The 12,303-nt window shown below is 33.7% G+C and overlaps 1 protein-coding gene across 1 annotated transcript; it reads left to right on the top strand.

The window, feature by feature from the left end:
• Positions 1-5,919: 5,919 nt before the first annotated feature.
• LOC149540734 (transcription factor MYB61-like) lies at positions 5,920-7,823 on the top strand. The gene is made up of 3 exons (XM_089799704.1): positions 5,920-6,101; positions 6,901-7,006; positions 7,097-7,823. Exons 1-3 carry the CDS (start codon positions 6,011-6,013, stop codon positions 7,533-7,535), a joined length of 636 nt encoding a protein of 211 aa, XP_089655830.1. The 5' UTR covers positions 5,920-6,010; the 3' UTR covers positions 7,536-7,823.
• Positions 7,824-12,303: the final 4,480 nt, after the last annotated feature.

Here is a 12,303-nt window from a genome sequence, read left to right as displayed (position 1 = left end):
AAGCCACCACCACCCCATCTAAAATATATTTACCAACCACAAAAATCCCTTCTTCCTCAAAGATCATTATAAGAAGAAAATTTTTGAGTCTTTTTGCAATCAATTTAGTGATAATCTTACGTACCATATTACAAAGAGACACAAGTTAAAAATAAGTTTGTTAGCACTTTCCTTTTTGGGAATGAGATTCAAGAAAGAAAAATTCAAGGCACAAAGCATCTATTATATTTAATGCAAAGAGATTCCCTAACAACCTCCAAAAGGTCTAGATTAATAATATCCCAAACTTCTTTAAAAAATTCAATAGGGAAGTTGTTAGGGCCCAAAGCTTTACCTTTGTTCATCCAAAAAAAAGCCTCTTTCAATTCAGATAGATTTGATTAGATGAATGAGAGATTTATTCATCACATTGGTGACAAGATGAGGAATAAAATATAGGATCAAATTCTCCTTAGCATCAGTTGGAGGGGAATCATTAGGAAAGAGAGCACAATAAAACTAATGAACCTTGTGGGACATAACTGATAAAGACGATATTTGATGGCCTTTCAAAGTAACAAGAGAGGAAAGATACCCCTTATTACAACAAGCCTAAATAGAATGATGAAAGAAAGTAGTATTAATGTTCCCTTTTTACAACCAATCAATCATACCTTCTATTTCCAATAAATATCCTCTCAAAGTTCTCATTCCTCCATATCTTGCATGGTTTGGGATTCAACTTTTCCAAGAGCTTGTGGTAAACCATTATCCCAAATTTGGTGAGTAATCCTTGCAAGATGGTCAAGAGAACTCCTCTTTTTGAAATGTAGATTACCGAAACAAGATGTGTTTTATCTCTTGAGGTGATATTTGACATATTGATATTTCCTTACAAAGAAAAATATAGTTGTTACATGAGAAGGACCACCTTCCATCCACCACATAGCCACTAAGTCATGTAAGGAAGAGTCCTAAAGCCACATAATTTTAAATTTAAAAGGAGGATTCTTATAAATAAATAAAATGAGGTTGATAATTTAATTGGCCAGATATCAGAACCTCCCTAGTCCAAAGTTTTAGAGCTAGTAACCATACCAACACAAACCAAAGAACAAGAGATTTAAATCTATCTAGATGTTCAAAAATCATCTCCTATCCACTTCATCTATTATTCCAAGTAAAAAGTACCATTAGAGGGATAAACATCCACTAAAGCAAGATAATTAACTTGAGCTTGAAATATATTAGAAGTTGGACCCAACCTAGGTAACTCCCCTCTTTTCTCCTCTAAACTCAATATAGAATTAAAATGACTACCTAAGATAGAAGAAAGGTATGAAGCACGTGGCCAACCATATCTTATCTGAGTCCAAATATGAGTTTTACCATGAATATAAATAGGAGCACGAGCATTAGAAATTAGAATGGTCTCGCATGAATCCAAGGAGGATGCAATCATGGAAATATAAGATTGACTACAAATCCACTTAAAGGGAACAATCTTGCAAGGATACCAAAAAAGAGTCAAACCTCTAGAGTTATCCTGAGAATCAATTCATTGACATTGACCAAAGTACCGCATACAAGAATAATAATGAAGCATTTCATCAACAACAAGTTTAGTCTCTTGGATACAAACGATGTCTAGATCTAATAAATTACAACCAAATCTTAAATATCCTTTTTGTCAAGGGATGTTATTGAATCCCCTAAGATTACAAGGAAGAATTATCATTGATAAGAATGAGAAAGTGAACATCAATAGGCTTGACTGCCTAAGATTCCACTAACAACTCTCCAACACATTTGATCTTCTCTTGATCCTTCTAATGACCCCCTCTAGAGGGATTATTAACTAAGGCTTTCTTATGAGGACATTATTGTAAATCGAAATCAAAATATGAGTCTATTGCTTTACTATCCAACTACACTTCCTTAGCCAAATATGCTAATATAGTGTCATCTTGTAAATTCATGCGAGTGGAAGGAACTCCCAACACAAGGATAGGAGAAGAACCATCTTGTTGTAGACTAACATGCTCACTCAAATTGGGGAGCTTCTACTTCTACACAACATCCATGCTTCCATACCCATTCTAGTTGTCCTCAAATAAACTTTAACCTGAATCCCTTCCTTTAGGGCCATAGTGTCAAAAACCTCAAACTAATTAAACTTTTCACAAGTTGTCTAGCTTTAAAGGATATTTTTTGGCCTTCTCCTTTAGCATGAGGTTTAGAAAGCATCAAATCATCCTTATATGGGCCATTTGCATGCATAGGATCCTTACCCTCGTCTCCTTCATCTACCTTTAGAGCCAAAGAAGGAAGCAGGCCACTGATAGAAGTACTAGCATTCTGAGTAACTTGAGGGCATTGATGTTGAAGATGACCATACTCACGACATATGAAACAGTGCAAAGGGAGAGACTCGTAATCAAGCTATTGAATCCATGAAGTAGAGACCAATGTATTTTTTAAAGAATATGGAAATGGATTATTTAAATCAATCTCAAGAAGGATGCAAATAAAAGAAATTACCTTTTTTCATGGGTTTGTTGAGCAATCACAACATGCTTACCAATCAAAGCATTAATTTATTTTAGTATATCTTCTCACCAAAACTCAGCTGAGAGCCATACTAAATGAGCTCACACAAGAACCTTCAAAGGCATATCTTCTATTGAATTAAGCCCCACATGACAGGGGTTGAAAAAAAATCTACATGGTTATTAAAGTGAGGGCCTCTCAAAACTCTGATTCCTAACTGCCATATTTGGAAAGACAACAACCTACCATGTCCAATGAAGCCATGCCTCATGTGTCGACAATGCAATAAAGATTCCTAAAAATTTAGGATATCAATGCATGTTGACTCCAATAATCTACATCCTCCATAAATGCTTCAGGAGGAATAACCCAAATGGGATAGTCATGGTTGCATGAGAAACAACCATTCACCTTTTTAAATTAGAACTCTCTCCTATATAAAATGAGCCAAGATGGTTTGCATTCTCTCCAAAAGAAGGCCCAAGAGGCATCTTGTAGCCAACAAACACCAAGGACTTAGAAACAAGAGGTTTCTCCATTGAGAAAAAAACTTAAAATAAAAAGCTAATATCAAAATACCCCACACCAAACCCCATGACAACCATAGTTACATCATCCTGGGGGATAGCAGGACAAGTTTCCATGACAAGGGGACAAATGAGCCTTAATTTGGGGATGACGATGGGGGACCGGGGGGGTGGTTGTATATACTATACGTATGGTACTTACAATGCTAGTGATAAAAATATGTATCAAAATATAAAGTATAAAGATGTAAAAGAGTAAATACTTGAATATTGCATTAAATTGGAACATCAAACATTGAACATAAATGATGAAATCAAAAAATATTTAATACAAAGACGTCCCCCCATCCTCGGTGGAGGTGGTGGAATCAGTTGGTGCTGTTGGGGATGGGGGAATGGAGTCCCCAAGTCCGCAATATATTGGGCGAAAAGTGGGGGACGTGTCCCCGTGTCACTATGCCCACAACAAAGTCCCCAACACCCTACTCCAGAACTGTTGAGAATTAGCAAAAATACATAAATACATTAAAATGCACCCAAAGTTGCAGAAAACACACCCACAAACACAAAAAATATATAGAGGAAAGCTAGGGCATGACAACCCTAGCCCAACCATGCACAATGAGAGTCATTGCTTTGTTCACCTATTCACTCCCTTGAAATTTATGTATGATGTTGTTATTCTTATGTGGTTGGGAAAAAGCTAATTGTATTTGTTTGTCAACTCACTCATATTCTCCTAATTGTTAGTAGAAGATCGATGAGACTTCAGTTTTGTTGCTGATTGATATTAAAAAAAATTAGGTTTTACAATGATAATATTAACTAGGCAAGATAAAATGAATCACGTGGTTCAAAGCTTAATTATGATATCTAACTAATTACAGAGTGAGTAAAAATACAAAAAAAATATTTTTATGAGGAAGTGCCTAGTGAAAAAGTGATTATTATAAGGAAAAATATTTTAAGAATTAGAGGAGACTCTACCAGTTACATCTAAAAGTGAGTTACAACTTCCTATGTATCGGTTAAATGTATTAGTGAAAGACAACATAAAAATTGACAAGAATCTTGTAAACTATGGGATAATGTTATTTCTTGTGGTGTATATGTGTTATATACATCTTGACAGTTTTCTTTCAAATAAACCATCTTTTTACAACTTACCACAAATAATTTATCAACAAATATAAGTTAAAAGATTAAACTCTTATAAAATACATTTTCAAGACTATTTTTTCCATGTAAGTAGTACGACTATCTATAATTTTGTTCGAAATAAGAATAAATAAATACAAAATATACAATTATCAATTAAAGATAGCAACAAACAAATATTACACTAAAGATAACTACAAATAATATGCACAAACCGAAAGAACAACCAAACTTATAGTCAATTCTAGTGAAGTACACCACAAAAAAGCTAGTTTTAATGCATATGGTCGTATTTAAATGATTTACCAATTTGGCCTATGTGTTATACTTGTTCTACAAAGTTTGTTAGATTTAAAGAACGTCCTCATGAGGTATTAATTGTGTATTAGTGTAATTATTGGTGGTCAACAATTCATGTAATTTTTAGATATAAATGAATTTGATAGTGTTTTTATAATTGAAAAGAGTTGGCTTTAGATGTAGATATTTCACAATATAAATTTAACTTACATAATATATATTTAAATCATTTGCATATATAATTCTTATTTTTATTGTTTTTTATTTTATTTGAATCCACACATTATATTCTATGAGGATTAGTATAGATATTTAAATGTCTTTAAAAAAATCAAGAGGCAAAGTGGCTAATTCATAGTGATCTCTTGGAAATATCTTAACTCATATGATGATCTCTTCAGAAGTATCTTAAAGGATGAGGTCAAGATTGTGTACTTAGGAAAATTTGGCAAAATGGATACCCCTCAGTCCTTCGTTTATAACCTAAAAAATTTAGTCTTACCTTCATATTTTTATACGAGATAACCACAGATCTCCCCACACTTACATATGTCCTGGTTCAATTGCTATTATATCCAACACATTTTCCATTAAAAAAAAGTGAAATTTAAACATTTTTAATATGCTTCCACCTAATACCACTCTAGATTATGCTTCCAATAATTATGAATTGACCTTCATCAAAATTCCATGTGTACACCTAATAATGATTGCAGAGATATTCTGTTCTTTTCCTCATGGAATTCTGAAGAGACAATTGTTGTCTAAGCGTCCTTACTTATCCCCATATCTTGTGTCTTTTGTGAATGAAGTGGCATTCTTTCCATCCCTATCCATTCATAAAGATAAAAGAGAGAGAGAAATAGAGCTGAGGTATCTAAACGAGTCCAAGTTCCATTACAATTATTGGCCAAAGATGTGGGGCAGGGAAAGCTTGCAAGACTCGCATTGCGTATAACACAAAGGTGAAGACAATTTAATTGCATGGTGTATTAAACAAAAGAGGGGACATACTTCACAAGCACGGAACATAGATTTTTCTTCCCATTTGTCTCCACATGCTTCAAGCTCCTCACATTCACAGTAGTAATGATGGCTTTTCCTCAACATGTTTTAGGGGGAGGATGTATTTGACTATTTGCTGCCAATGTCAAAGACAATCTCAGCAATTTCAAGGAATTATGGGACACTGAAATAAAGAGAGGGAGCAGAGTAAAATGGCAATGGCAGAAACATTGAAACGTGATTAAGGGCCCCATTGTGATTGGACTATGACCCATGTTGAACGTGAGGAGAAAGACCCCACCATAAGCATCCAGCTTGTTTAACACAAGTTTTTATCTTTAGTCCAGCAATGCTTTGATGCCCATTTCATATCTTCTTCTCCTGGCTGTATAAGTAAGAAGATCATTTGTTTCACTTTAAATAAGTTTTGATGGGTTGTTAAAGCATAGTTTCTCTAAAAGCATTAGAATAGTTGTGCTCAGGAGCTTGTAATGGGTTTCAGGTCAGGTTGCCGCCATGGGAAGGATCTTTGGTGTTCCAGCTATGGATGTTGGAGAGCAATTCCTCATCTTAACTTGGTTGGTAAGTAAAACTATCTTTTGTCAGATATAAGTTTCACCCATTTTGTATGGGTCTCTGTATAAGCTATTATTAATAGTTATTCTTTTATGCTGTTTCATTTATGTGGTAAATATTTCACTTAGTTTTTAGCTCTTTGTATGTTAAGATTCTTGGATTTAACTGTATAACATTTATTAATATTTATCAGAGAAGAGAATCAGATTCCATAATCCATCATGAGAATGATATCGAGTTAGAAAACAGAATGGTCTCAAACATTTTACTTAATTTTCAGTTATTTCTATGTTAAGACTCTTAGACTTGCGTAATTTCAGCTCATACTTCATAATCTGTTATCAGGTGAGTTTGAGTTTGAGTAATGAATCAAATTTTATAATGTATCATCTGATTGAGATTGAGCTGAAGAAAATAAATGATCCTAAACATAATTCTTCTTGACAAATTACTAATAGAATTCTGAAGTTATATGTTAATCTGTTTTGTGAGAGACATTGTATAACATTTATTATCTCAATATTCAATACCTCAGATGAAGTTTCCTACTCTATTATAAGAATAAAATGGAGCTAGAAAAAGGATATCAAAATCTTGATATCTATAAATATTAGAGAATCAGAATGTAGAAATCTTAGCATAATAATATTATAGAATTTCATAATACCAATGTTTTTTTCTTTTATAATTTGGAGAGGTTTCTCTCAACTGTTCTATTCTAGTTTTATTGACCTTGATCAGTTAACAGACATCATATAAAAATTTAAAAAACCTCGTGTGGACTAAGAGTGTGCTTCCTGTTCAGAACTTCAGAAATGTGGAAAAAAATGCAGGAACTATCTGAAACGAGGTGCCTCCTCCCTTCCTCAACAAAAGCACATCTTTAAAGCACCCTCAGCAGTTAAAAATAGGTATTGTTTTTTGTGTTCCTGAAATCTCAATTCCATACATGTATTCAAGTTTATGTGAAATGTAATGCATTTTATATATTTATTAAACAGGTGGCCCATGAAAGCCAAGCTACTTCCTGGCAGGACAGACAGCAAGATTGGAAAAATGATTTGGAATTCTTGTGTGAAGAAGAAACAAATTCAAATGGGCATTGATCAGAACAATCATACATCCAATAATTCATCAATTGCTTTGCAGATCAGGGAAAAAGAATCATCTTACACTGAGAATAATATTGAAGATTCTAATAATTCTGTGAAGGAGACAGAAAGAAATATTACTTGTGATCTGAATATCTTAGTAGAGTCAGCACAAGATTTGAGCAGTTATGAAAAGTCAGAGCTGGCAAACTGGTATGGGCTACATTGTCAAACTGAAATAGATGCCACTGAAAGCTTTATTTGGGAAAAGCTTCCTGCCATGATAGAAGAAGAAGAAGAATCATCTGGTGCACCACATATGAAGATGAATAAAATGGGAAAGAGTTGAGTGTATTCTTTCAAGTAAATGGAGATGAGCATATCCATCATCATTCATCAATCGCCACCATCCAAATGAATAAATAGTTCCTTAGATTTAAGGATCTGTAGCATCGTCCACTAGAAATCAACATCAGATTGAGCTCTAGAGGATGCATTATTAGTAGTCTACGTTGTTAGACTAGATCTTTCAGGGTTTTTATTTGATTGTTAAAGAAATATCATGTATGCATTTTTAGTATTATAAGATTTATTACACAATTTTTAATATAAATTATGTTCATAAAGTGGAATAGAACATAGCTTTTTTTTTGGTCTGCAATTTTAATGATCTCTAATCAAAATTTAAAAAGTGAGAATGACAGAAAAAATGGAAAGAGTATAAGAGTGAGTTCGGAGACATTAATGTATATGGAAAAAATTATTCAACTTCTAAATTATTGAAATAGTGTATTATATATTAATAAACATATTTAATATGAAGATTAAAATTCTATTTTTCAAAGAATTCATATGGAATCATTATGAGTAATCCTGATATCTTACTATTGCATAGTAACATTTGATATTGTTACAACTTCTTGCACACATTACTACCAACATATCATATACATATCATATAAAATGTCAACATAAAATATGACACAATTTTTTTCAAATGAGAGTAAAATAATAAGTAAATACAAATAACTAATTGATATATTATTTTAATGTAATGGTTACAATGAACTTAGACCCAAAACATTAAACTAGAGATTGATATCATATTTCACTAGCAAAAAATGGAAAACATTACCATGTACAGAGAACTCCTTAGTACTTCTATTTCTTGTCCTCAATATATAGATTCAAGAAGATAGAAGACTACCAAAAAGAATCATGATGGTAAGAGTTTCTATTATTCACATTCTATTTGGAACTTGTTATCTCTATTAAAGATATTCTATAACACATCATATTATTCATCATAAATTATTCAAGATTCCAAGTCCCCTTTCATATGTCATAAGTAATCATCATATTTTACAATTTCATAATAATATTAGATACCCTTACAACTTATTGTACAAACGTAAAAGATGGTTTGACTTATGAGAAAATGTCAACATAGTGTGGAACATCACATTCAATAAATAAAACTAAAATAATTGATAAATACAAATATTCCAAATATTAGAACTTAGAAACTAGTTATCACATATGATAGTAGATCATTAGCAAAGCCTGGGATAAAGAAGAACAGACCACAAAGAGAGCCATTAGATGGTATATTCTATAGACAACTTAGAGCACTACCTCTTAAGGAATGGTTTGGTATTCTAAGGACCACATTGCATTGATAGGTTGTTCTTATCTTGCAAAAACAATCCTTGTATCAATTGATGTGAAGGTGTGGACTCATTTCAATATCCCAAAACATCACCTTGTTTTTTTGTTAATAATTTCAAATACCCTTTTGTCATCTATAGACAACTATATTGTTTCAAGTTAAGATCCCAACTCATGTACATTTGCTTTAGATTATAAAATTGACACTAAAAAAAGCACAAGCTTGTGATGGTTAATCTATTCTAGCTTATTTTTCTTCTTGATTATGAGTGCATCATTTCTTTTCATCTTGCCTCTTGGAGTCCCTCCATGTAGGTTTTCATTAAAAGTAATTATTTCTTTATTACTCATATGGTTGGGATAGATGAACAGGAGAAGGAGATAAAGAAATAGATCATATCATAATTTTTTAAGCAAGATTATTTTCCTCCTTCATCTGATGAATGGGAATTTTCCATTATATATAATTAAAAATACATCATTCACAAACAAAACAAAAAGGGGGAAAGAGGTCACCCAATGAGAGTCATATGAGTTGAGTCTAGAAAGCTAACAAAAACTTAGAAACATGGGCTTAGCCCAGAAACACCAATAGATTACATTAAGCGGCTAAGACATTACCTTTAGAGGTGAAGGATCAGGATCATCTTTTTTACACTATATATCCACAAGGTCCAAATTAAGGTCAAGGAGGGACCATCTGTATTTAGCTTTATCTTCTTCCTCATTCTCCTTCCCGATGGGAGAAATGGTTGAGCCAACCACGGGAACCACTTGGAGGAAGTGGGCCAACTTGAATCTTCGTTGTGTCCAGCCATCTAGAGCCACTCAAAATGATGAGAGTCACAATGTCAATCATCCATGTAGGGATGGAACCACCACAAGTTGGCGAAACTGAGTCACGCTACTAAAACTCTCTTCCCCTGTTAGAAGGTTGACAAGAAGTGTGTGTGTGTGTGTGTGTGTGTGTGTGTGTGTGTGTGTGTGTGTGTGTGGAGAGAGAGAGAGAGAGAGAGAGAGAGAGAGAGAGAGAGAGAGAGAGAGAGAGTTATAATTTCTTAACTCCTAATTTGTTTTATTATTATTTTTATTTTGATTGATTATAAATTTTTTGATAAATAATTTACATTAAAGAATTATAGTCAAAGGTAGAAATGTTTTGGAAAACTAGGGATATAGAAAATGAGGCCTTCTCATTAGTAAGATCTCATCTTCCATTGCAGTACGAGACAACTAATTTTGATGAATGTATTTAATGTAGAGAGATCTTAGTTTATTTTTTAAATGGAAAATAATTCATCGTGTACCATTCAATCAAAATACCAAATTTTCTCCAAATTAAGCAGTTGTCAAAAATAAGAAATAAGAGGTCCTTCAAACAAGACCTTAACAATGAGGCCCCATTGCCTACAAGAGAAAATTTTGAAAGTCAACCAAGAAACAATGGAGGATTTGATAGGAGATAGAGGTTAGAATTTGGCCACACCTATTTGTATTCTTAGGCCTAATGCTCAGATGGTCAAGGCCAAAAAAGGAGAAATTAACAGACTTTGGGATCCAACTATCTTTCTTGTAACATAGGATATGAACAAACCTCCATCTAGGGCTTATTTAAATGAATGGTTGCATAATAGTTGGAGTAAAAACTAATGTTTGACTTATCCTATCTGAAAATGATTCAAAAAAGACTTCCTTATTTTCTTTACTAATCCTATATCCCAAAAAGAAGTCATAGAAAAATAATTTTGGAGGATAGGCTCATCAAAATTCAAAGCCATGCCCTAGTTGTTAGATGTCAGAAATGCAAAATTCATGGCACTTTCTTCCCCCTATTGAATTACTATTAGCATTCTTCCCCTTTTTGTGTAATCTCATCCCCCAGACTCTCGAACCCCTTGGCAAAGTATTGCAAGTTGACAAAATGGACAACTTATTGCCTCATATAAATGCTAGAGCTATAATATATATTGACTTAGGTGAGGATTTTCCAAAAGAGACTATATTTGAACTCCATTGTAGATCATTCTTTTTCCCTACCTCATTCCTTAGAGGAATAAACTCCTAGTTCTTGTGAAGAAAAGAAGAACATGTGAGAAAAGATTTCCCTCTACCTAGGAGAAAAATCCCTAATCTCCCTAGTAATAACCCTAATTATCCCAAGAAATCAATCCATCCCTCTTAGTAGGAGAACCCTATTGATGGTATCTCTCAGGTGTTTGTGCCTTCTCTCAATGTCAATCCTCCAGTCAATTCAACAAAATTTTGTGCCTCTTTTGATGCTCTCCAAGTTGCATTCAACAAGTCTTTGAATCCTCCCCCTCCTTTGAAAGGATATATATCTCATCTTCTCCCTACTTAGACCTAGAGAGATCAATCTTTTCCTCCATTCTCAGTCCCCCAAGCCCAAACATAGGACTCAAAATTCCCAATAGATTATCTTGGAGAAAATCAAAAGAATTGCTAACCATAACTTAAGGAATCACTCATTAACCCCCTTGGTATTACCACCAACTAAGGAAATAAACCCCCCCTGCTCTCTCTCTCTCTCTCTCTCTCTCTCTCTCTCTCTCTCTCTCCAATCTCCAAAGAAGTATGGTAACCAACATTTGGCTACCATTCCCTTTGACTGTGGCTATAAGGTAGCATCTAATGTCGAAGATTCTAATGTTTGTCGATCTATTAACCATAATAGTGATGGGATTAATGCCATCAAAATCTCCTACGATATGGAAGACATAATTTTTAATTATGAGCTCATTATCATTCTTGCCCCTCCTCTCCTCTCTCCACCTCATATATCCTGAGGACTCCTACACCTCACTGAAGGTTTGTTCTAACATAGAAAAGAAAGAACCATTGAACATGAGACTCTGAGTTTGGATAGTGGGTTCTAATATAATATGGAAGTTGATGTCACCATCTTAGATAGAAAAAGTGTTGAAGGTGACCCTCTTATCTTCAATGCAAAGAAGAAATCTAGGAAATCTAGAACCAAGAAAGAGGCTATTATGAATGAGAAAGATGAATATGAGGTTTTCTATGAGGATGTGTATCCATCCCCTAGGAGAAAATGAGGTAGCCCCCTCCCCCAATTTAGTCAATAGAATCAAGCCAACTAAGATGCCAATGAAGAAAATCCCAAAATATTTCAAGAGCTTTAAAGCTCCTATGGACATTGAAACCTGACTAGTTACCTAAAGAGTGCCAAATTCATTTCTTGGAATGTCAGAGGACTTGAGTCCCCTAAGATAAAATATGTTATCAAGAGGTTTCTAATAAACCATAAGGATGTGGACTTTTTCATGCTCCAAGAGATCAAAGTAATTGGTTTATGAATAGAAAATCTCTCAAATATGTTTGGAAAGATGACAGGGTTTGTTAGAACTATTAGAATAACTAAGAGAGCAGGTGAATCAGTTATCCTAAGGTCCAGATGTACCAATACAAAT

This window comes from Cupressus sempervirens, chromosome 9 (assembly GCF_028749045.1).
Source record: "Cupressus sempervirens isolate cs-2001-9-10 chromosome 9, ASM2874904v1, whole genome shotgun sequence".
Classification (NCBI taxonomy): Eukaryota; Viridiplantae; Streptophyta; class Pinopsida; order Cupressales; family Cupressaceae; genus Cupressus; species Cupressus sempervirens.
The sequence above is the reverse complement of the archived record's forward strand: the minus strand, read 5'-3'. Positions and strand labels throughout refer to the sequence as shown.

Coding starts and splice junctions, on each gene's coding strand:
- LOC149540734 (XM_089799704.1), top strand. CDS start 6,011: ATGGGTTTCAGGTCAGGTTGCCGCCATGGGAAGGATCTTTGGTGTTCC. Junction 6,102..6,900: donor TCCTCATCTTAACTTGGTTG/GTAAGTAAAACT, acceptor CTTCCTGTTCAG/AACTTCAGAAATGTGGAAAA. Junction 7,007..7,096: donor CCCTCAGCAGTTAAAAATAG/GTATTGTTTTTT, acceptor TTTATTAAACAG/GTGGCCCATGAAAGCCAAGC.